The sequence below is a fragment of the Artibeus jamaicensis genome, unplaced genomic scaffold (assembly GCF_021234435.1).
Source record: "Artibeus jamaicensis isolate MK-2021 breed Jamaican fruit bat unplaced genomic scaffold, CSHL_Jam_final contig_760, whole genome shotgun sequence".
NCBI lineage: Eukaryota > Metazoa > Chordata > Mammalia > Chiroptera > Phyllostomidae > Artibeus > Artibeus jamaicensis.
Window position 1 is genome coordinate 2260474 of NW_026521955.1, and position 26890 is coordinate 2287363.

Sequence of the window (26890 nt, forward strand, 5' to 3'; positions counted from 1 at the left end):
ATATGTAAAGCAAAACCTCCCTCCCATAAAAAAGAAACAAGTAGTTAAAAATATTTAGTAGAAGAAATAAGCAGTATCTGTATACACATACATATTAATAGATAACCTACATTTATTTAAGGAATTGGTTGACATTATTAGAAGCCACTAACTGATACTGTTGCTCTGATTATGTTGAAACTAATATTCATTTAAAAAATCTTAACCATTGGGGAAAAGACATCTTTTATTTAAAATATGGGTTCATTATAGTAATCCCATTATCATATCACATTTACACCTACTTAATAGTAAAAATATTTTATATATTTTGATGTTCTTAAATAATTTGGTGATGGACAGTATACAAAAGAAAGAAGCAATAAACATGAAGGTTTTAATTCTTTTTATATTTGTGAAATGAGATGCTAGCTACATCTAAGTAGTAATCTTTCCAAAAAAAAAGTTTAAGAAAGTGGTGACCAATTGTGTTAGCAAGTGTCAGAGAGCACATTAACAAATTGCCTCCTTTTTGGTTCCTTTTAGATACAAATTTATCTTAATAGCACCTGCATCTGAAGGAGCGAGAGATATATTTATTTAAATGCACTTGCCTAGTTAGTTAAATGTACCTGCCTACAGTACTTCTGTTCTCTTTCTCTTTTTTTACAAGTGAGCTCTCAGGTAGCTGGGACTTTGCTATTCTGAGTAACCCCAGTAGATCCCTAGAGACAATTCTAGCTCAACCACTCTGAAGAAACAGCTCTGTAAACAGCATTGACCCCCCCGCCAGGGGACCATCAAATCCGTTTACACAGATACCAGTTGTCACAAACTATTTACAAAGCCAGACAGAATAGAATTTCCCAGCCTCTAAGAATCCCCATTTGATTCTAGCCACCTCCTCACTTCTGTATAGTAGTTGTGAAATAACAGTTACTTTTGGTCACGAGTCATGATTTCTTGGGTAGCATCAATTCAGCTGAGTATATTATACATTGACTAATGTATAATTGTCCGGAGAATTGAACTCAAAGGGGATCCTAAAGTTTTTGTTTCTAAAATATGGAAAGGTATATATAATACTGCTAATTTTCTAGACCGAGAAATTGAGAATTGAATCACAAGGCTGTAAGGTAGTTGGCAATACTGATACCTCCAAAAGTAAAGAGAGAGTTTGTTAGATCATGAAAATGGTCCATTAGAGACAGCATGAAGGTCATTAGAGAGATACGCAGTTTTCAAAGCATATGTTGCAGCTTACCTAGGCACATGTGTTAAGTATCAATTCCAAAAAATATCTTCACTAAATCCACCCATTTTGCCCAAGTGAATAAACTGCCTCTAGTAGTAGCTGCAGGTGCCATTGAGGAACACCTAGTAGTCGTCTCTACATCATCAGTTTCAGATGGCCACAGGGTAGATTTACATGGCAGTAGTAGCATAGTAATGGCAGAAATTGGGGAATGTATTTGGTTTGAAGTGGTCAAATTCTTAGGTCCAAATAATACAGTGTGCCTGTATAAAACCAAATAAATGAAGGGACTGATAGTCATCATAAAAAAATTTACTGTTAACTCTGAGGAAAGAAACACCTCATACACTTAGAAATTATGAAGAGATTGCTAATTTATTCTCTAACTAAATAGAGAAATGTATTTAAGTAGTAATAGTCTTAATGGTGAAACAGTGAACAATGACATTGATTAGAAGCAAATTACTAAAGAAGATTATAGAGTTTCCATTTTAAAACTTACAAGAGAGAGGAATCAATAGAATTGTTTTAAGTTTTCATCCGCCTACAGATAAGAGTTTTATTCAGAAGTGAATGTGTTCTTTTAAACATTTATCTAATTGACTAGCATGTAAGACAGACTCATAACTTCACTTTTTGTTTCATCTTTTTACTTACATGTTTATATTTTGTTATGTAATTCTTTTTTGAATGCTGGACAAACAGCTCAACTAGCCTTTTAAAAATAACTTCAATTAACTTTTTTCTACTTCTTTTTCTCACATTTTTAAAATTGTTGTTCAAGTACTAGTTTTTAATAGCTTCATCCCAATATCACGTTGTCGGTACCTTTCTCCAAGGTTGGAAAGTTCAGGAAAAATAACTGAAGTCTGAATTAGAGTCACAAAGTGCTGTTTTCTTCTCTTGGTTGGAGAAAGTCCTAACTTAGAAATTGAATTTAAGTTGGGCTTGGAATAGGTAAAGACAATTTGTCAAGATGCAGCAGAACAGAGTAGTATTTTAAAATGTGATTTGGACAATCAGAGTGCAACATGCTTGCAAGTTACTTTCAAATGTTAGAAAAACTGTGTATGTGTAGGTTTCTGCATGAAGCCTTTTGCATTTGGCTCTCATTTCTCCTCTGTTTCTTGCCATTTTTTTCTAATGACTTTTGTCTTCAAAGTTGACGCTTTAATGATCTTGAATCCTTGATTTCCTTCTCTACACATACCTTCACCAACAGTCTGTTCATTCCCAGATTAACGACATCTTGGACTTTGTTTTTACATGTTGCTTATTGTAGCAATTTTCACTTTCTGACTATAATATCTTTTCACTTTAACACAAAATGTTTTTCATAAAGTTATTCTTTTTCCTCTGTTCCTAATCTTCCTGTTTTTTTTTTTTTATTCTTACAGTCCGTCAACTTTTTCTTTACTTTCCTAACTCAAATCCTTTGGCAGTTCATTACTTTGTATATTCCTACTTTTCCTACTTATCATTTTCTTTTGTACAATGTCTTTGTGAAATCTTCCCAGAATTTACAGATGAGCATCAGTATATGTGGCTTATTTTGTATTTGGTCTCTATAGCCCTGGCAGAATCCTTCCTAATCACCTTATATTGAAATCATTAGATTAGTTTACCTTCCTCAGTATCTACAGAGTTCTTGAGGGGAGGGTCTGGTTCCTACTTGTCCTTGTTTTCCTAGTGCTTATCACAGGACATATCACACTGTAGATTTTCCATGAATTAGTACTAAATTAATGAATAAACTAAGTAGAGGGGTGAAACTTTTATGCAAATGGTTGAATTCTGATGTAGGATAAAGCAGTACGCAGAGTAGAAGAGTACTGAGAGCATTCAGAAAATTTAAGCAATATATTTGTTAAACAGTCTGTCAAAAACCAGGCAGCCCTGGCTGGTGTGGCTCAGTGGACTGAGCACCAGCCTGTGAACCAAAAGATGGCTGGTTCATTTCCCAGTCAGGGCACATGCCTGGGTTGCAGGCCAGGTTCCCAGTTGGGGGCATGTGAGCAGCAACCACACATTGAAGTTTCCCTTCCTTTTTCCATCTCTCCCTCTCTCTACAAATAAAGAAATAAGATCTTTAAGAAAAGAATTTAAAAGAAGCCACACAGAAAGGAAAATTTTATAAACCAGCCTTTTTTACTATAAGTAAAATTAAGGTCTTGGTAGCAGAGAATGGGCAGTCTGATTTGTAGCACAGGGTCCAAATGTCTGGTGAACAGTTATATTTAGGAATCTAAAAACAAAGCAAGATTAGAAACATTCAGATTTAGTTAGAGCCAAATCACACAGTACAGTGTTCTTAATATTAAACCCTTAGCACTGAAATCCAGAAGTGTGTTAGGACTTGCTGAGGATATTAGGGTTATAATTGCTACAGTCCAGGAGTGATCAGCGAGGAGCCCTTTTACTGGGGAGCTCCCACCTCTCCTCTGAGTTTGAAGGTGAAAAGGCAGTAATTTACCAAGAACTCAGCAAATCACAAAATTTGACATTACGCAAGCTGAAGTTGGAGAAACTTGTAAAGTGAAGTAATCGAATAGCAAGTATGGATATCAGCAATTGGGTAAACTAAACACTGGAGGGTTAAGAATAAAAATCTGAAAGGAGAAAGATGATAAACTAGACCCAAAAATACAGTAAAAACATAGGACAATTTATAGATAGTGACAATTTGGTCTCAAAAACAGGTCAAAGACTCAAGCCCTCTGATTCTTAAGCAGTTGGTCTAGTGTTGGCTTAAGCAACTGGGAGTTATTTATGTTTGACCCATCCTTTTACTTTTTGGTGAGTTTGTACCTCATAAACTGGAGAATAGTATAGGTTCTAATAGTTACTTTTTGATATGTCTCTGGAGACAGTTTTTGTTACTTGATATTACTTTTGGTAATTAGTTATAACTTCATTTGAGTTACTTATAAGTTCTATGTGAGTGTTGGAAAGCATAGTTTGTTCATGATATAGTGATGTTCTTTAGAGTCCATTTGTAACATCCTCGCATTCAGGTTTGGAGGGTTGAATGTGAGCAATACCAGTGTATTCTAGAAATGTAGTATGGCAACCATCCAAAGCCAACCAAGTAAGCATTTTGAAATGTCAAGCAGCAGCAAATAATCTGCAGAAACCTAAAAATCAAAGTAGAATATAATACTGAAATTTTATAGATATCTTACAATTATGTAATAATGATAGCACATTCTTCCAGTCTGTTCCTCAAATAAAGTAAAATCAAGAATAATTTACTAGAAAGCCCTGGCTGGTGTAGCTCAGTGGATTGAGCGCAGGCCTGGGAACCAAGCAACCACGGTTCGATTCCCAGTCAGGGCACATGCCTGGGTTGCAGGCCAGTTCTCTCCCTCTCTCCTTCCTTTCCCCTCTAAAGATAAATAAATAAAAAATCTTTAAAAAAAAAGAATAACTTACTAGAAATGGTTTCTGATCTAGATTCAGCCACCAATAAAGATCCAGGACTTGAAGGTTTAACTGGCTATACCTAATTTCATATGTACAAGAAAAAATTTTTTTCTTAGAAAAAGAGTGCTTTGTGAGAGCTACCTTATTTACAAGTGCCCCATTGTTTTTATTTTGAAAAGTACTCTCTCTGCCTCAAAAGGATTTTAAGTTTGGCAGGTCGAAGACAGCATCATCAGTAAACAGGTGAGATTCACCTGCTTTTTACAGTTCTACTTTTTGAAGTTTCTGCTGGAAATGTTACAGTGGGGAAGTGTGCCTACTGACCTGATTTACCAAGGAAAAGTTTGTTTTGCGTACTTGTGTGCGTGTCATTTTCTTCCAAAAAATCAAATATACACTATTCTTTTGAAATAGCTATTTTCTACTAGTTACAGCTTAAAATAACTTTTATGAGATAGCCAGATATTGCAAACACAGATTCTCTAATGTATAATACATACCTGGTAAAATGGGAGTAAAAAATAATTCTTATATTCATTTTATAATATTATGATGATGCTTACAAAAATAATAGCTAACATGTTGATGTGCCAGACATGAGGTCAAGTGTCAGTATTTTGCATGTATTAACTCATTAATCCTCACAAGAACTGAGGTAAGTGTTGTTATGTTCCCATTTTAAAAACAAGACCTGAGGTGTATGTGGGTTAAGTTGGTTGCCCAAAGTTAAATGCACTTGGCAAAGCTGGAATTCTGATCCAGGCAGTCTGGTATCAGAGTTCCATGTACAACATCACTTTTCTGTAATCATTAACTTATTGAAACCTAGTTTTCAAAATTTAGGGGAAAGAGTAATCTGAAAATAATACATCTATATCAGTGTTTTTTTTAAGTTTGATTGAATGTGGGAGTCATCTGACCACTCCCAGCAATTTTGCTTTAATTAATACAAGATGTAATCTGGGCTGTAGGATTTCTAGAAACTCCTCAAATTATTCCATCCTTCCACCAGGGCTTAAACCACAGTCCTAAATGCTCACTCACTTTTCGAATGGAAATAATTAATGGCAGAACCACACTGTACATGCTTACATAATTGCAATAGGAGTAAGACTAATAAATACATGTTTAAAGCTATGAGAGTACTCTTTTCCATAAAAATATTCATTTGAATGATTCAATATATAGCTTCGGTGTTTTATTTATCATGTGCTTTTATTTGGTTTTGTTTCCAATAGCTCATAATTGTATTGAACAAGAGACTGCAGGGAGAAATAAAAGTACACAGCCAACTGAGCAACTGACTGAGAGTTCTAAGGGCAGCCTGCATCAGAAGTCCAATGAATTAGTTAATGAAGCCACATATGAGGACATAGAAGTGCCAGAGCAGAAATCAAGGAATTTTCCTGACTTGGGTGGTGAGACCTCTTATTGCACTACTGAAAAATCCGAGTGAGTACCAGCAGCCTTAGCTTTAGAGTGTAAGAACCGGGAGGGCTCCTTTGTCCTCCCGTTCGTTCTCTTTTCTTTGTTTTTGGCGTGAGCTAAGTTTGGCACATTATTAACATACTAGACTTGGGGGAGTCTACCAGAGGTTTTTACTCTTTTCCATTCCATCAATATGATGTGTCTAGATCAGTAGTTTTCAATCTTTTCATTTCATGGCACACATAAACGAATTAAAATTCAGTGACACGTGAAAAAATGTATTTTTTGCCAGTCTGACCGAAAAAATTGGTATAATTTTGATTCACCACACTAGACAGCTATTGTTATATTGGCTGTTGTCATTATTTATTTAACAAACAAAGAGAAAAGATGCCAGGGCCCCTGACTAAATAGTCAGGTATTGCGTATTTTAAAAGTTGTTGCAGCACAACAGTTGAAATCGCTGGTCTAGATTGCTGAGTGACAAAGCATTTGAATAAAGGCCATGAAGTTTTATTCTTTGTGGTTAAATGTTATTTTCTGTGACCTTTCATTATGGGTCTGGAAATAACTGTTGGATATATGTGAATGGGATCTTTTTTTAAATCAGAGCCCAAACCTAGTAGGTCCAGAACAAAATAAACCCAAAGGTGTGGTTTCGGTTAGCAGTACTTTTCGTAGCAGTGAACTTCAGTACTTTTAGAAGGGCCTTGTACACTTTCACTTGTTTTCTTTAATATTTTACATTTGTGACATCTGTGACTTTTACCTATGGCATTTAGGTACTTTGATCCTTAGTCATGTATTATGAAAATACTACTGAATTAGAAAAATTTCAGTGACTAATAGTTTCAGTCCAGACAAAATTTTGTAGAATATATTTTAACAATTTTACATAGAAACAGCCATTTCTAATTACTTGAAAATTATTCACTAGGTACCATATTTTTCAGACTATAAGACACACTTTCCCCCTAAATTTGGGAGGAAAATGGGGGGGTGTCTTATAGTCCAAATGTAGCTTACCTGACTTGCTGTGGGGGACTGGGGGGGTGGCGGTAGAGCCCGGGTCACAGGTCATCAAATATTTTACCACATTTTTTGCTTCAAAAATTTTGTTCCTCTTTTCCTCCTCTAAAACCTAGGTGAGTCTTATAGTCTTAAAAATACGGTATATTAATATGTTCCTACTACTTAGCTATGAGTTGTATTCTTACTGATGTGAAGATTGGAATACATTTTTGGAGAATGGGGTAGGGATGAATGAAAAGCTGATAAACATTTTATAACCACATAGGAAAAATAGTTGAGACTGGCTGAAGCCAGAGTATGAGCTATCTAGTACACGTGTAAGAGAAGGTACACATGGTGAATAGAGCTGTGCCGACTGTGCCAGGCCTCACTGCTTAATTTCTTCTTAGAGACTCTGACATGTGTCTGTGCTTAATAATACAATATAATGCCTTCAAAAATAACCCATATCTTCTCCCTTCTCTTGCCTTGTACTACCTGTTAATAAGTTGATACTCTTCTCAAATAGTGTGCAAAATGTCAAAAAAAAAATTTGTTTGGCCTACCCTTAAATGTTACAGGAAAAGGTTTCTGTTTTCAGTGTTTAAAATTTAATAATGAAAATATACTGTCAACCAAATTGAAACTGTTTCCACTTTCAGAGAAGTGAGAAGTGTGTCTAGTCCTGACTAAAAGTACAAATTGAATTGATATGCAAAACGCTAATACCTGAATTCTTCAAGTACACTGAACCATCAGTCTCTACAGATGTTACTGAATGCTCTCTACAGATTTACCTTTCTCAGTTAATAAAGCAGCACCTCCATGAAATTGATACATTTATTCTTTTTATCCATAAGATTTTATTGCACAAGAGAAATTTAAAATTAAGTAACTTTATATATTTGTTGTTAAAATTAAATTTGTCTCCCCCCATTTGAAGGGTAAAATGTATAAATCTCGTATAGTAGAAATAATATTCATCTTGCTTAATAGTTTTCTTTATTACAGCATTATGGAACATAAATTTAATGATTTACATTATGAACATATGATTCCTTGTCAAGTTACTTCAGACTTAAATAAGGAGAAGACTATAGCATTTCTTCAAACAGAGTTGGACATTCTCAGAGCAAGCAATAAAAAGGTACCTTATAGAAAATCTGATAATTGTACAGTATGCTTTTAGCTGTTGACCTTCTAAATTTGCTGTGTTGTGCATGTGCAATTCAGTTTTGTGTACTTTAACCCTTTTACAGTAGGTCTGTATTGTTGCCATATCATCCCGTTAGGGCCTGAGTGAGTTGAGAGATTGGCTATAAAAAGCAGTTTCTTTGATTACCTGCCTCTGCTGGCCTGTGATGTCACTTCCTTTTTCCTAAATCTATGGTACCTCAAGTAGGTACATTAAAAAAAAAAGATTCATTCAGGTTTTACTGTGGTAAAACTATATTTCAGTATTTTGGAGGAAGAGAAATTTAATGTACTGGTTTCATATTACTTTCTTAACTATCTTTTTTCATTAATATTTTTGTGCTATATTTTGCCTCAATAATATGTGCCATTAAACTTTAAAGTAGCAAGGCTTGGCAGTATTTTAATTTACCTTATATTGTTGCATTTTGTCCAATCCAATTTGTTATGTCATATTTTCACTTTTCTGACTCTATTTCTAGTTACATTACTTTGAGCATTACATAATATTATTAAATAATACTCATTTTTCTATGCCTTCCTTTTTTTAACCTCTATGTACTAGTCTGATTTTAATATTCTAGTTGCTGACCTAATCAAATTGAAGCATGATATTAGGAAATGTTGCTCATATGTGATGGAAAACAACACAAATGACAAAAGCTGAGGGAGGAACTAAAGAAAAAACAAAAAAACATTTGGAGGGATTCTGTATGAGAGCTGGGGATATTTTCCGCGCCTTCATCTAGCAGTTATTTATTATGTGCCGATTATGACTCAGGTGCCAGTACCAATTTAAATGAAATATGATGGGATAATATTCTCAAAGGTTGATTTGTTTCAGATACTGAGATTATTATCTTAATTAATTTTGTTTCAAAGTATTAGAAATACTAAGAGAAGCTATAAACCTGTACTGCCCATTATTGTGTTAGAATAGTCCCTCCCATATCATTGGCTTTAAGACAATGGAATGGACAGATAGCTTTTTGTCACAGTTATTTTTAATCATTATGTTGTTCCCTCTTTAATTTCATTTGTCTACACTATACATAAAGTGTATATCAAACTGTTTTTATAATAGCTATGTCATTACAATTAATTATTACTTTATAAAATGTCTTAAAACGTTACATATTGTGGGGTTTTTTTTTAATTCCTGGAAGTATGTGTTTGTGCAAGAAATTTGTCAGATAGAATCTGTTTTTTTTTAATGTGTTTAAGCTTCAGGAAAAACTGTCTAAAGAAGATAAAGAACATAGAAGACTAAAGCTTAAAGTGGAACTCCAAGAGAAAGCAACAGAAGCTCAAATTGCTGAAAAGACAGCAGGTATGGGAGATGAGTTTTAACATATGGCCGTAAGAAATGTGCACAAGGTTATTATATTATGTGGCTTGATAAATATTTAGCATACTAGCTATTTGCCAAAGGAGGAGAAGCTCTGTCTTTTTTTTTTTTTTTTTTTGGCTGCTTAGAAAATAGGTGGCTTTAACATCCTGGCTCTGGTATTAGTGAGAGCTTTACCTGTATTCATACTGATTTGGGCATTAAATGCATTGTTAACACCATGTCAATCCAATCACAAAAAGGTTGTTTGTTTTGTTGGAAGGGCCTGAACAAACAAGGGAAAATAATGATTACCAGTGTGCCTCTACCTTTCAACCAGCAGTTCAAATACCACTTACTGTTTTAGCTTGTGGAGAGGAAATACTTGTCTTTGTATGATGATAGTCATACATTCATTGCCAGTGGAGTCCTACATTTGATTTAAAAATCTGTTTTGTACAATTAATGAATTTTTATCTGACAATATGGATGATGATAATGTTTTCTCTAAGAGGATTAAAGTGAAAGATCAACAGTCTAATGTTATAAATGATTGCCTTAGTATATTTTGGAGTCTATCTTAGGTCTTTGCAAGGAGTACATTTCTAGTATGACATATTACAGATATGATCACATGATTCTCAATAGTTATGATCTCGCATATATATACACATATATGTTACAGTGACTCTCTTCCTCACACTCTTCTGGTGTGTTAAGGAAAAATAAGTTTTGTAGAATAACAGCAATTAACATCCAGAAGTATTTTAGAGATTACTTACTTATTTTAACATTTTTATATCGACTACAATGATTTTAAGGAATAATTATATTTTGTGATTGGTTTGAAGTTATACTCATATCCTATGAGCCAGTTAACTTTGGTTTCATATATGAAAGAATTGTTATTTCCAATCAGAGACACTAGCAGATAAAGCCTGTCTTCAAAATATTGCTGTATAAAGTGGGACTAACATCACTATGAAAATATAGCCAAAATGAGCATAAATAAATATTCCAGTTAAATACCAGATGGTTGCTCTTCTGTTAATGTTAAACTGCCATGACTGTTAAAGTGGGGAAATATGAGACTAATATATTTTAAGGAAAGTTAACAGTATAATAAAAATGAATAATTCACATATAAATTTAGAACAATTTGAAGGTTTCTTGGCTTTTTATAATCAAATATATATACTCTTTTTATTATAAGAAGCACATTTAAGGTGTTTGCATCATAATTTAACTTTTCATGTTTCTTACAGAAGTAATTTACTAAGATTTAGGCCATTGTGACTTACTGAAAATCATGAATTAACATATCTGCATGGCTCATTTATCTCTTGGAGAGGAAAACTCATTAAGCAGTATTACTTATTCTTTAAACTTTCCTATAACATAGCTAATCATATACTTCAGACATTTATATATTGGTATATATTTAAGGGTTTCTTTAGACTAAATATGAATCATACATGCATAAAATGGAAAGAACTTGATTGCTTTATAATTCTTATTATTTAAACATATATCATTAAGGTTAAATTTTTTTAGTATACGTTAAATGTTAGAACCACATTTAGTAAGTTTTTGTAGCCTCCTAAATTGATGGAAATAACAGTATATATAGTTTCCTGAACAAAGCAATCTAGTTAAAATAGATGGCCAACCACTTTTCTTTAAAGTATACATTTTTCAGAATGTATCATTCTTAATATTTCAGTTCTATTTAATTGAAAAAATGTAAAATATTATACTGTGACATTAGAGAGAATTATTGTAATATATGAAAATAGGATATCTGAATTGCTTAAGAAATTCAGTAGTTTGAAACTATAAGAAATTTATTAACTGACGCTTGGTAGACTCATGAACTTTTTCATATTTTTTCATCATACATACAGTTTTAAATAGCTTATCTTCTACCTGGTAACTGATAACTAAAAACAGAACTGCCTGTTTTGGTTTTGAGGTCAAAAAACAAAACACTATAACAAAAACAACTATGTAAGCTCCTAAATAGAAAGACAATCATGTTACAAAAATACATGCAAAAACATCCTGAACTACACATTGTAAATTGCAAATAGAGAACTTCTGGTCAAGTGGAGGCATAGGTAAACACACCTTGCCTTTTTGCACAACTAAAGTAAAAATTACAACTAGATTATAGATATCATCCAGAACCATTATAAAATTGAGCTAAATGGAAGTCCAACAACCAAGGATTTAAAGAAGCCACATTCATCCAGGCGGGTAGTAGGTATGGAGGCGAGGGGAGCCACAGAAGGTGGAGTGGCGTGGAGACACAGAATGGGCAGTCCCACACCCACGTGTGGTGGATAAAAATCTGGAGGGATACCTCAGGGGCAAAGGATCTCAGCCCCGGGCCACATCACTTAGCCAGGGGTTCCATCACCAAGAAGATAAGTCCCCAAAACTTCTGGATATAAAAATCAGTGGGGCTTGGGGTGGCAGAAGAAACTGTGGGATTCTTCAGAGACTCCTCTCAAAGGGCCCACAATAGACTTAGAACTGAAATAAACTCAATCTCTCTGGTATTCAGCACCAGGCCAACAACAGGAAGGGCACCAGTGGCGTATGAGGAGAAACTGAGGTGCCTGGCACTGGGTCGAGTGCCAGGAGACAGCTTCCTCCTGGCGAAACTCAAGAGGCCAGCAGAGCATTATTCCTTCTCAAGCCTTCCTCAACACAAAGCCGTGGAGCAGTGACACAGGTGCTCCTGGCCTGGCAATCACTTAAGGCTCCACCCCACACAACTTACAGGTGTACTTTTCTACAGTAGGTCACACTACTAACATAGTCAGTCAAAGCAACTCTACCTAATTCACAGAAACAAACACAGGGAGGCTGCCAGAATGAGACAAATAAATATGGCCTAAATGAAAGAACAAACAAAATTCCAGAAAGGGAACTGAACAAAATGGCAATAAGCAACCTATCAGATACAGAATTCAAAACACTGATTATCAGGGTACTCAAGGAACTCACTGGGTGCTTCAATAGAATTTTTTTAAAAAACTCAGGTAGAAATGAAAGTTATCTTAAGGGAAATAAAGAAAAATCTACGGGGAACCAACAATGGAAGGGATGAAGCTGAGAATCAAGTCAACAATTTGGAACATAAGGAAGAAATAAACATTCAATGAGAACAGCAAGAAAAAAGAATTTTAAAAAATGAGGACAGTCTAAAGAGCCTCTGGCACATCTTTAAACATACCAGCATCTGAATCATAGGGATGCCAGAGGAGAAGAGAAAAAGCAGGAAAATGAAAACTTATTTGAAAAAATAATGAAATAAAACTTACCTAATTAGGTGAAGGAAATAGACATACAATTCCAGAAAGCACAGAGAATCCCAAACAATTTGGATACAAAGAGGACCACACCAAGACACATCATAATTAAAATGCCTGTAGTTAGAGATAAAGAGAGAATCTTAAAAGCAGCAAGAAAAAAGCAGAGAGTGAACTGTAAAGGAGTTCCCATGAGGCTGTCATGCTGATTTGTCAAAAGAAACTTTGCAGTATAGAAGAGATTGGCAAGAAGTATTCAAAGTGATGAAAAGCAAGGACCTACAACCTAGATTACTCTATCTTGCAAAACTATCATTTAGAAATAACAGATAAAGTGCTTCCCAGACAATATAAAGCTAAAGGAGTTCATCATCACCAAACCATTATTATATGAAATGTGAAAGGGACTTAAGAAGAAGAAGATCAAAACTATGAACAGTAAAATGACAATAAATTCACAACTATCAATAACTGAATCTAAAAAACAAACTAAGCAGACAGGCAGAACAGAAACAGAATCATAGATATGGAGATCACTTGGAGGGTTATCATATGGGAATGGGAAGGGGAAGGAGGTAGGGGGAGAATGGGGGAAAGGGTGCAGGGATTAAGAGGTACAAATTGGCAGATGTAAATAGACAGTGGGGTGTTAAGAACACTATAGGAAGTGGAGAAGCCAAAGAACTTACATGCACAACCCATGGACGTGAACTAAGGGGGGATTGCTGGAAGTTTTGCGGAGTGCCAGGTGGAAGGGGGCAAAGGGGGAAAAATTTGGACAACTAATAGCATAATTGATAGAAGATATTTAAAATTTTTTAATTGGAAGTAGACTATAAATATATGTTTATAGATCTCCCAAATAAAATGTTAATAAAATTTAGGTGATCAAGGATACATAAATGACATGTATCCTTTTGATATGTAAATAATAAAGATTTATTTGTAAGAATTTTCACATGAGTCTTAGTTATGACAGAGAATTAAAATCAATCAAATAATAAGGAAATGGTTAAATAAATTAAGGGTCATTTATGCTTTCAGACAAATTAAAATAATTTTTGGACTTCCAGCCGAGATGGAGGCATAGGTAAACACACTGTTCCTCCTCGAACAATCAAAAGAAGGACAACAACAATTTAGAAACAAAAAACAACCAGAAACAATAAAAATTTGAACTTTATGGAAGCTTAACAACGAAGGAGGTAGACATATTCGTTCAGACCAGTAGGAGGGGTGGAGTCGGGCAGCCAGGTGGTGAAGGGTCATGGCAAAGTGGCGACTGGCAGACCCAGTGAAGTGGCAGATTGTGGTGGGGTGTGGTGAATAAGGTGGCTGGTGGAACAGGTGGTCCCACAGTCCTGCGCAGATAAACCAGGCAAAACTGGGGAGCCAGACAGACCATACAACCCAGAGTCCCAGCTTGGGGAAATAAACCCTCAAAACACTGATTGAAAACATCTGTGGGGGGTTGAGGCAGCAGCAGGAGAAACTCCCAGCTTGTTGGAGAAACCCACAGGATCCTATAATGCACACAAACCCACCCACCTGAGAATCAGCACCAGAAGGGCCCAGTTTGCTTGGGGGAATTAGGGGAAGTGACTGAAATGTGAGAGAGAGTGGAGCAACCACCATTGTTGTCTCTCTGACCCTGCCCCCACATACAGCCTCACAACCCAGTAGCTGGGTTGCCCCACCCTGGTGAACACCTGAGGCTCCTCCCCTCACTATGCAACAGGCATGACAAGACAAAAAAAATGGCCCAAATGAATAGACAGATCAAAGCTCCAGAAAATATACAGGTACAACTGAGCGACAAAGAGATAGCCAGACTATCAGATGCACGGTTCAAAAGACTGGTAATCAGGATGCTCACAGAATTGGTTTAATTTGGACACAACTTAGATGAAAAGAGGAAGGCTATGCTAAGGGAAATAAAGGAAAATGTATAGGGAACCAATAGTGATGGGAAGGAAACTGGAACTCAGTTCAATGGAGTTAACCAGAAAGAAGAAAGAAACAAGAATTCAAAAAAAATGAGGAGAGTCTTAGGAACCTCCAGGATATCTTTAAATGTCCCAACATCCAAATTAATAGGGATACGAGGAGGAGAAGAGGAAGAGCAACAAGTGGAAAACTTATTTGAACAAATAATAAAAGAGAACTTCCCCAATCTGGCAAAGGAAATAGACTTCCAGGAAGTCCAGGAAGCTCAGAGAGTCCCAAAGAAGTTGGACCCAAGGAGGAACACACCAAGGCACACCATAATTACATTACCCACAATTAAAATTAAGGAGAGAATTCTAGAAGCAGGAAGAGATAAGGAGACAGTTACCTACAAAAGAGTTCCCATGAGACTGTCAGATGATTTCTCAAAAGAGACCTTACAGACAAGAAGTGGCTGGAAAGAAGTATTCCAAGTCATGAAAAGCAAGGACCTACATCCACAAATGCTCTATCCAGCAAAGCTTTCATTTAGAATGGAAGGGCAGATAAAGTGCTTCTCAGATAAAGTCAAGTTCAAGGAGTTGATCATCACCCGGCCCTTATTAAATGAATTTAAAGGGAGTTATCTAAGAAAAAGGAGATAAAAATATGAACAGTAAAGTGACAAAAAAACTCACAGCTATTAACAACCACACCAAAAACAAAAACAAAAACTAAGCAAACAACTAGAACAGGAACAGAATCACAAAAATGGATATCACATGGAGGGCTATCAGTGGGTGGGGATAGAGGGGGAAAGGTACAGAGAATAAGTAGAATACATGGTAGGTACAAAATATAGAGTGGGAGGGTAAGAATAGTATGGGAAATGTAGAAGCCAAAGAACTTATAAGTATGACACATGAACCTGAACTAAAGGCGGGGAATGTGGATGGGGGGTGCAAGGTGGAGGGGTGTAAAGGGGGGAAAATGGGACAACTGTAATAACATAATAAAATGTATTTAAAAAATAAAAAATATTTTTGTAGAGTTTTTGATGATATGAGAAAATCTATATGAAAGTATTAAGGGAAGGAAGTAGGAAAAACTGTGCTTATGATTTTTAAAAAGATTTATATATTTACTGTAGAGAGAGGGGAAGGGAAAGAGAAAAATAGGAAGAGAAACATCAATGTGAGAGAAACATCATTTGGTTGCCCTGATGGGGGTCCAAACCCCTGCAATCCAGGCATATACCCTGACCAGAAATGGAATGGTGACCTTTCATTTTGCTGGTCGACACTCAGCCAACTGAGCCATACTGGTCAGGGCCATATGATGTAATTTTTAAAGTATATATGTGAATATATACACACATGTATATTTTATAATCCAAGAGGCAAATTTTGGTAGCATTGATCTTTCAGTTAACAGTTTTCTGCCTTTTCAGGTTTTCTACAGTGAGTGTGGATTAGATTTTGTTTTAGAAAAAGTAAATGTTACTTTTAAAAAATGTACTTTTAAAAAAAAAGATACTTGCTTTCTAATCTTAAAATAATTCCTGTGATCACTTTGACACATAAAGAACCAAATAAAGTTAAATTTTATGAAATTATATGCTTGTGATCAAATCTTGCCCTTTTACCTGTGCCATTTTTTTAGTGTTTCAGATTTGCCCCTTATTTGTTTTGTGTCTTTGTCTGTATTATGTAGCTTACATATGTGTTAATCACCTTGTCTTTTCAGCTGATTGTATAATGTAAGAATAAGAATCTGGTATGAGAGTCTTTAAAACCACATAAAACAAAAAGTGCTCAGTTCTGTGTGAGGCAGAATGAAGTAATGGAAGGACCAAAAGCCTTGGAATCACATGGACCCAAGTTCAAATCACAACTTTGACTTACTAGGGATTGATTTTGGGCAAGTTACTTGGTAGCCTCTCCAGATTTACTTTCTCCTATGTAAAATGTGAATATTAACTAATTTACCAGGTTATTTTAAGGGCTAGAGAAGATATATTACATTCCCAATATATAGCTGGTATGGTACTCACTGAGTTGTAGCTACTATTAATATTTGATTATTTTTTCTTTATGAAATTCTTAAACCTTTGATAATGTCAGAAATCTTGAAAAAATTTTTATTTCATTTAGCTTTTAATTAAAATTCATGCTTCACTGTTTATTAGAAAAAAGTGGAAGAAAAAAATCAGAAACAGGATTAGATGATGAGGAAATTACTGTTGATATATATATATGAACATGTATGTATATATGTATTTATTAACTAGGGCATTTTACTTACATGTGAATCTGAAATAAAAGAAATGGGAATACATGCAATTTGGGCTTTAATCTAGGTGTACCTATGTCCTTTTAATAGTATGAATCCTATTTCCTTTGCTTCTCTGATGGTTTTTACATGATGTGAATTCTATCATTCTACTGTGATGTCATGAGAGTTTGAAACTGAGTTTTATCCTTTATCATGTTAAAATCTCAGATGATTGACCTTTTTACCTTCCCCTTTTTTGTTGACATCACTATCATCATTACTGTTTTTTTAGGCAAGTATAGGAACTGTGCTAACTTAAAAAATTCAAACTAGAAATACTGGTGGGCCATTATGTACAAGGACTGTGTTAGACACTAACAGTACATCAGCAGATGGACTTGTAATTTCAAACATTTCTTTTTGTGAGCAATCACTTCTTACTCATATACCATTGTAGTAGATGGTGGTGAACTGCTTACACGTCGGATTGAGACCTTTGTTCTGTTATTTTTATCATGTTTCTTGTGTAAGCGGCAGCCTCACTAAACTTTGGCTAAGCCCTACTTTATATATAGGTTGCTGTGGTTTAAATGAGGTAATGTTTATAAAGTGCTTCATTCATTGAAGGCACTTGGTGAGTGGTAATTATGACGATAAAATGATGATGTCACCTTCTTATTTTTCCAGACTTCTTGATTTAAGAGAGGCGCGTGAACCCAATATAAATAACTTCCCACGGCCATTTCTTAAAAATTTTTATTGTATTTTTAAATTTTATTTCTTTTTTTCTTTTTTTTATTGTACAAGTACAGTTGCCGCCGTTTCCCCCCCACCCACTCATCCCCCAGCTGTTCCCACCTCCCACCCTTTATTCTACCCACCTTTGGCTTTTTCCACGTGTCCTTTATACATGTTCCTTGTGTTTTGTTTCAGAATGAATTCATTTCTGTTTAAAAGTAGTTTTAAAATATTGTTTATTTTCTACAGTTTTTAGTTTTCTGTAATTTTCAGATTTAAGTTTTTTAGAAAGTTTGAAAATATGAAAATTGTTTTTAATGCCTACAAAAAAAGTAGGTCTTCTTTACTTAACAAAGCTAAAATGAACAGTTCATTCCCTATTTGTTAGCATTGGAAAAAATGTACCTCATAGTACTAGGGGATGTTTTGGAGAAGCATAGCAGAAACATGGACTCTTTGTCCTAAGCATCTCTTCTTATCTGAATAAAATGATTAAACCACAAACACTTCAAAATTTATTTTACATAAGTTGAGTCTGATGGTGAGAGTATTGTATGGCCTGATTCGCACTCATTAATTTACTCTTAGGTCAGTGATGTGGTTATAACTTTTAAAAATTATGTAATTCTTATTCCTCTGTTATATTGACAGTATACAGATAATGTTTAATTTTATACAGAAGAGTATTTAAATTGTTTTTATGTTTTTTTTGTGATATTTAAAATATTTATGTTTCTTTGAAAGTGTTTTTTCTTTTTTCTCACATTAGAGTCTCTGATTTATATGTTAGTTATTTTTCTTTCTTGCATGTCATCCATTAAAGATTAGCTGTGGAAGGTTGGAGCATGGAGAGATTATGAATGACAGAACAACTGCTGTAGAATAATAATCAGTTTTTAGTATTTAATGCTGTTTGACTTTTGCAGACACATTTCTTATTAACCTTTGGTACAAAGATAAATCCAGGTTCCTGATATCTCATGGAGAAGATGAATTTGAGATCCTCTTCCAATTAAACTGAAATAAGGCCAATATTGGGTTTTAGCCAAAAGAACTCCTTAGTTCCTAAGTCTTATGTTTATAAATCTATCCATCTATCTATCTTAGTTACATTTTACATATAATTCAGTGAGTACATAATTTGCTTAGCTTACTGTATTGTTTCTGCAAACATTTAATCTGTTTTTTTTCCTTTAAATATAAAATCTTTATGTTTAAATTTAGAGTGATATTTTATAAATGAAAAAAACATTGTCAAGGCCTTTTTATTACAGAGAATATTAATTTGTTTATATTCTGTTGCCCAAAGCATCAGAACATAGAATTCCTGAAACGTAAGGCTTAAGTTTTTCTGTTCAGGTTAGCAGGTAAATGTTAAAAGTATGGCTATATAACCAACCATTATATCAAATACATTAAGACACCCTAACATGGAAATAATAAAAATTGTTATGCAATAGAAAATGTTTACATTGTTCTCTTCTAAAAAAAATTACTCATTACCTGTACCATGTCTCAGATGATGTTGATGGCCTGATGATCAAGAAGAACAGAACAAATTAGTTGTATATATCAGGAAAATAGGAAATAACAATATGTGCTTCCAAGAAATAACACACACTGGAATCTCATTTTTTGGTGTATATGATTGGCATAAATAAAAGGTGATAACCTTTAATCTTAAACTTACATGAAATGCCTTAATAGTATTAAATTATAATGGAGCATTAAATATATATTCACATATCTATAGCTACACATTTTATTTTGGAAGGAAAAAGGATTTCAAAAATATGGCCAGTCATTTCAGATAAAAACAAAATGGCCCATCTCTAGGAAATACTGATAGAAATGGCCCATCTCTAGGAAATATTGACAGTAGCTGGAAATATTGATAGGTAGAGGTTGATTATGTTACTATCTTTGGCTACAGAATCCGTGGGCATGAATCAGGATTAATTACAGTGAGTGCCAGGTCAAATAATATGTGAGGGTAGATTATGGCCAATGTTATAACCTCCCTCCCTAGAAAAGTGTGTTTTTTTCCTGGAGAAAACAAAATAAGCATTGAGGAAACAGAGAAACTAGTATGCATAGCAATATCCATCAATTGGCAATATTTTATTGTATATAGCATACTATGGAATTTAGCATGATATTAAGCACTTTAGAGCATATCAAAAATAACTACGACATTTAAAACAAAAATAATAGAGAACTTTTCAGAAAACGATTCTTAAGTCTTTTCCTACATCTGTAATTAATTCTAAAAAGTTTAGGTAGCAGTTATATTTCACAGAATTTTCATATTGGCATCTATTAAAATTTATACTCTATGCAGAAAGTAATTTAAGTATTTTTTAAAATTGTATTTCAAAAGTGCATGAAATAATTGATAGTAATTGTAATATTTTAGGGAAGAGCTTATTTCACATTAAAAATTGTAGCTCCCATATGAGATATATGTTTGAATGTAAGTAGCATATTTTTAGAAAGTATTCTAATATAGTCTTTAAGTTATATGTACTAAATACTTGTGTTGCAAAAAAGTTCTTGTTTCATAGCTTTTCTATTTAAACATTTTGTATAATTTTCTAATTAATCTTTAGCAGTTCCTGTACCATTGGTAAGTACAGTAGGTCCTCGATAACATTTTGTATAACATTGATGAGTTGCCATAGTACTTAACTCTTGTTTATATCAGTTAGCCTCTAGTAAAATTGGTGTTCTTAATCATCATTTTGCTTACAGCCACAGGACCTGTCAACTATGTTAAGTAAGGACTTACAAATATATATATCAACTTTACTAAAGAAAATTTTAAAGCATATACTAGGAGCTAAAACACCAACTTTTAATGTAGTAGTCATACTTCTAGGAATTTTCCTAAGTAATTAGCTAAGTACCTACATAAAGATTTGTGTACCAAGATGTTCATTACAGTGTTTTTTAGATAGTGGATAATTAGGAACAGTGTAAGATCTTATATTAAGAGCATCTTAGTTCAATCAAATATGACATGTCCAAATAATAAAAATCCATGTAAAATATAAAATGTTTTATATTTTTGATTAATATAGAGCCATATTCTGTATTTTTTAAATATCTGCAGAATGTTAGAAACAATGTAAAATATTTTTGTCTCTATTACAATGAGCCTAATTACTTTTTAATCAGAAAATGTTATTTACCAAATGGTCATATAAAATATTGAACATTCAAACCCAATTTTAGAAAATTATAATCACCTCTTTTTTAAAAGAAGTTCTGAAGTAAAAATATGAACTCAGGATTGTAGTACAAAAAAAAATGGGAGCATCAACTATGTGAAATAGGTTGGTTAGTTTGCTACTGGTGTGGTGCACTTACTGTGTGTGTTTAAATTCCCATTAACCACCTTATACAAAGAGAGAGAAGTTACAGTTTCTAAGTAAATTAAGAGACCTCAGGTAATGTTTGTGGTTCTGGAATATATATATGGTGGTTTCATAAAACACTATCACATTTTCAAGGAATGCATTTAACGTCATATAAAGTAGCAGTGGTAGCTATTCAGACGATGTGAAATTGTTTTATATACAGTAAGGACCTGTCTTTTAAAGCTCTTATCTATGTTATATTTGTTCTTAGACTTTAGGAACATGAATTATAGCCAGTGATTATTTTATGTGTTTCAAATTCAAGCCCTAATGATTTCTTCTTTCCTCTCTTTGTGTTCAGCCTTTCCTATTTACATAGCTACCTTGAGGATGTTAACAAACAGATTCTTTTTCCCCAGGAAATGTCTGTCCTCCAAATTATGTTATTTAGAGAATCATGATCCAATGTTTAAACTAGAGTGTTGTACAATATACTGTCTTCTACTGTATTTTAAAAGTAGTTTGAGAAGTGTACAATATGGGTTTGTCAATAGACTTGAGTTCTACTAAGAAAATATGTACTCTGTCTTGACTCAATAAACTCATACTTAGTATGGTTCAGCTTCTTCATATTTACTCTTGCCCATATCAGAAAACAATTAGCTTACTAAACAAATTTGAGTCTTTGGTGATGGTGGTAGGGGGTGATCCTCTCTGAATCATTTTTTAATTTGACTAAGTATTATAGGGTATTTGATAACCGTGTTTAAAAATGGAGATATCCAAATATTATTGTAAACACCCAATGATTTGTTTTACCTACAATATAAGTATTTTACTTGGTTGGCTTACATAGTAGCTAATAATATTTGTTAATGTAATTTAACTGCTGTGAACCTTTACTGAACAAATATTGAAATTTATTCAAGTCAAAGAAAGAGAATCTCTAATGACTTTTGTTAAAGCTTCTATTTAATAGTTAAGGACAAAAGTTTGTATGACATACGAGATGCAATTAACAGTAGATTTTACATTTAATAAAAAGAAAGAAGCATGCGTATTTGCTTTATTCATTCCATCATAATTTGCAGTAGAGCTGTGGGTGTTTAATGAGCAAATTCCAACTAAAATGCTATATTGATTTTCTAGTGAACTTTGTAATAGTCATCCACCTTGGAAAAGCTCAGTGTTTACAATTAAGTTTTCTTTACTAAAAATGTTTGAGAGTTGCATATTGATCCTTTAAAAGTACCGAATTCTAGAAAGAATTATGTCTTTCATAATCAAATATTACATAAAATCTAATAGGAGTTAAAATTATCATTCAGTAATACCTTAATTTTGGAAAAACTCCTTAGCATTTATAAAATGTCTAATCTGATTTTATGTATGTGTCTTATGGCATTTAAAAATTTAACCTTAGAATACTCAAAGGATTATCTTCTTTATTAAATACATACATTATTTACATCTTTAGAGTTGATACAGCATTAGAGAGGAAAAATAATGTTTTTTTTATCATACAGAAATAAGCCCTTGGTGCAAAGCATTTACCTGTAAGCATAGAGATAACTAAACTAATATGGCTAGCCTTACCCCTTCCATCAAATGTTATTGTATATACACTGGAGCATAGCTTGCATTAAATGTCACATTATAAAGATTTCATCAAACTCTATAAAAGTTATAGGAAGCTTATTAGCATTTGAGATTTAGCAGTTAGTGTTTTAACATTTCCATGTGCCAGAATATTTCAGTGTAATGTGATGTATAAGGTCTGTCTGGAAAAAGTCCAACTATTGTTAGTATAATGAGAATGGTCTGTGCGATGACATAACCTGGCAGCCAAGGAGAGTGGACTGGAATGCACATTGGTGAACAATGACAACTTTGCTGTATCAGTCAGCAGGGGCAGTAGACTCTGTTGAGTTAGCATGTGTACTGTGTGGCTGTTGCATTCAAAATGACTGAGTGAATAGAACAAGGAATCTGCCATCAAATTTTGAGTTAAGCTTGAACATTCCTCTGGATTTTTCAGAAGGCCACAGCTATGGGCAACTGGCGATTGTGAGCTTCGTTATGACAGTGCACCCTCTCGTGCGTCACATCTCATGCAGAGTTTTTTTTTGTGAAACATCAACTCACCCAGGTGACTCAATCCCCCTGTAGCCTAGTTTGGCGCCCTGCCAAACTCTTTTCAAAACTAAAGTCACTGGTGAAAGAGAAGGGATTTCAGACTGTTGGTGAGATTCAGGAAAGTACAGTGGGGCAGCTGAATGGGAGAATTGTGTTAGGTCCCATGGTGCCTACTTTGAAGGGGACTGAGTTATCATTGTCCTGTGTACAGTGTTTCTTGTATCTTGTATCTTCAGTAAATGCCTCTATTTTTCATATTACCTGGCCGGATACCTTCTGGACAGAACTTGTACATGTTAATGTGTACTTTGATCACTGCTTAACATCATTTTGTCTGTCCTATCTGATTTACAAATAACTGTTTTAAATGTAAAAATTTTAAAATGTCTTCAAATATCACAATATTATTTATAAACTAGTGTAACATGCAGTATATAGTGTAGAGTAGGTTCTGAGTGATTTTTCTTTGAGTTGCTGTTTACAATTTTTTGCATGCTAGGGAAAAAGGCTAAAAAGTGAGGAATTTTGAATAGTATTTTTACATACATAAATGGTCCAAATTAATCAAAAACCCAATTTTCATAAGTCTAGAAGGGAAACCAAATGGAGTCTATGGATCGAGATGGTGACAGCAGTGATGGTGTGGAACTAATGTTTGTTGAGGGTTCATTATATTTGGCCAAGAGCTTTCTTTTATTATCTCATTTAACTTTTTCCTCACAACCATAAATGGTGGTATTCTCTCTTTTCTATACCTGAATCGCAACTAAAATTTAATAAATACACTGAATACAAAAACAAGTTGCCTAAGTTTAATATGATAAACATCGAATCTGAATCAAAGTCTGTATTCTTCCTAATATACCATGTTGCTTTTTCTAAGCTGTTATGAGTGTCATACCTGGAAGGAGATTGTATACAATTAGAAGGGGAAAATAAAGCTTGTTATTGTTTACTACTTAATGGGCAGAAGTTTCCTTGAAAATAGTGTATGAATTGATACATGGTAACAGAATAATATAGCCACAGAAAACCACAGAGCAGTGAATGATACTACCTTAAAAAAAAAACACCATTAAAATTGTGCTGAAAAGTACTGGTTCTTCCAAAAGCTGGGTTCATAACAACAATCTCTTAACTTTTTTCAAATTGTCAATTAAAATCATTTGATTTTATGCAAGTAGATATCTAGTTGTTTCAACTTAATTTGTCATGTAGTTTGTTTATCCATTCATCTGGTGATAGAAATTTGAGTTATTCTAGTTATTGGCTATTATAAAGATTATTAAATATCAAGTTAAATATGATATAAGTAAATAAGTAAGATATAGTTATAATATCAGTTATAGTTATTCAAAGTTATTGGCTTTGAATATTTGTGTTTAAGTCTTCGTATGGCCACATGCTTTAATTTATCTTGGATAAATACCCATGAGTGAAACAGCTGAATCTTACGGTCATAGATGTATGTTTAATTTTTTGAAGAAACCAACACACTGCTTAGTCTATTCCCCATCTGTGCAAAGACTCCCTCACACACCCTTATTTTCCTTCGAAGCCTTTACTACTATCTGTTATTTATATCTTTCTGTCTAGCTACCTACCTATCTACCTGTGTATGTGCCTACTTAATTTTTGGCCCCTCCCCTCTCCTCCTGGCCTCTTATCTTATCTTATCTTATCTTATCTTATCTTATCTTATCTTATCTTATCTCTCATCTCTCTCTGTAATAGTTCTCTCCAGGATGAGAAGGATGTTTAGACCATGAATAGATATTCATATTACTTGAAACTCAATGGATGATTGCCACAGGATTTTAATAAATATTTAATGGTTGAAAGAGTATTTCTCTTCTCTTGGGCTATACATGTTGGAAGTAGCTTTGGCTTTGCTTTTCCACTTCATATTCTATTTTGTATTCTATTATACAAAAGACAATATAGTTTGCCCTTTGTATCCACAGGTTTTGCATTTGCATTCTACTGACCACATATCAAAAATATTCAAAGAAAATAAATCCCCAGAAATGTCCAAAAACCAAACCTTGAATTGGCCATACATTGAGCACGATGCCAAATCCATGCAAAGGAAGTAATGTGTAGGCCTACCTACTGGGGGCTATATGCAGATGTAGGTTATATGTAAACACTGTGCCATTCTGTAGAAGGGGCTTGAGCATCTGAGGATCTGGGTGTCCCTCAGGAGTCCTGGTACCTGTCCCCAGTGGACACTGAGAGATGACCATAATTGACTTATTCTCAGTGTTAGTTTCTTTTGATTTAATTTTGTATGATTTAATACAAAATAAGTGTTTTGATCAACTGTGTATTAATCTATAACAGGTCCTGGCAGACCCAATATTTTAGGACCTCAAAGAGCATTTAAACATTTTTTCTAAGTTTATTTTGTGGTCTGATAGCATAAATAAAATTTGGTTCAAGTAATCCAGGTATTTGCAGTGATATTTTTAAAATTATGTAAGATTTCAAGTAGAAATCATGCTTGAGAAATGATAATTTCAGGTAACGTCAAAGATCCTCTATAGCACTGCACAAATTAGATGATTCCATTTGTCTGAGAATCTGTATAAATGGTGCCCCTGGCGATGAGCAGAGTTAAAAGCAGCACAGCTCTGCTCCTGCCTCCTCTCCCCGACCCTCCTCCTTTCCTCTCCTTCCACCATCCTTCTGAGGTAACTGCCATCCTAACTTGGGTGTTTATTATTTCCATGCTTTTAAATTTTTTGTTTTGCTAATTGTGTCTATCTAATAAATAATACATAGAGTTGTCTTAATTTGCAACTTTCTATGTTTGCCAGAATTTCATTTTTGGGATTTGTCCAGAGTTAATTCATTTTAAATGGAATGCTGGATAGCATTCCATTTTGAATATTAAGGTATTTATTTACTCTTCCAGTTATGGTGCATTTGGGTCATTTCTAAGTTTTTGCTATTATGTAATGCTTCAATAAGCATTTGTGTGTTTGTGTGTGCACATATATAAGAATTTCTGTACGCTACATACCAAAGAGCAAATTTGCCCGGTTATAGGCTATGCACATCTTCAATTGTAATAAATATCGTCCAATTCTTCTTGATAGTTGCAGAAATATATACACCTATCTGTAGTATATGTGAGAGTATCCTTTATTTCACAACTTTACAATATTTGTTATTTGGCCTTTTAATTTTCATTGTATGGGTGTTAAAGGGTATCTCAATTTTATAGTAGCTTTTAAAATAATGTTTTCTCAAGTGGTTAATTGATACAAATTTAGGTAAATAAAATATTTTTGCTTTTTAATTTTGCTGTAAGTATGCATTTCTCCTTTAATTAATTATGGATTATATATTTTGGTAGCTCTGGTTGAAGAGGTATATTTTGCACAAAGAGAACGTGAAGAAGCTATTATGTCTCGACTACAATTAGCCAATGAGGAGAGAGATGAAGCAGTTGCACGAGCCAAACATATGGAACAGTCTCTAAAAGCGTATGTACCCATTTAAAACTATATATGAGATT

General features: G+C 33.9%; 1 protein-coding gene across 10 annotated transcripts in view; it reads left to right on the plus strand.

Annotated features, from left to right (window-relative positions):
- Positions 1–26890, plus strand: part of MIPOL1 (mirror-image polydactyly 1) — a 310690-nt gene that overhangs the window by 52525 nt on the left and 231275 nt on the right. For all 10 annotated transcript variants that reach the window (XM_037164780.2, XM_053672528.1, XM_053672526.1 and 7 more), the window contains 4 exons: positions 5896–6109; positions 8108–8243; positions 9515–9620; positions 26729–26858. In XM_037164780.2, coding sequence (XP_037020675.2) covers positions 5896–6109; positions 8108–8243; positions 9515–9620; positions 26729–26858 — 586 coding nt within the window. The remainder of the gene's footprint in view (positions 1–5895; positions 6110–8107; positions 8244–9514; positions 9621–26728; positions 26859–26890) is intronic.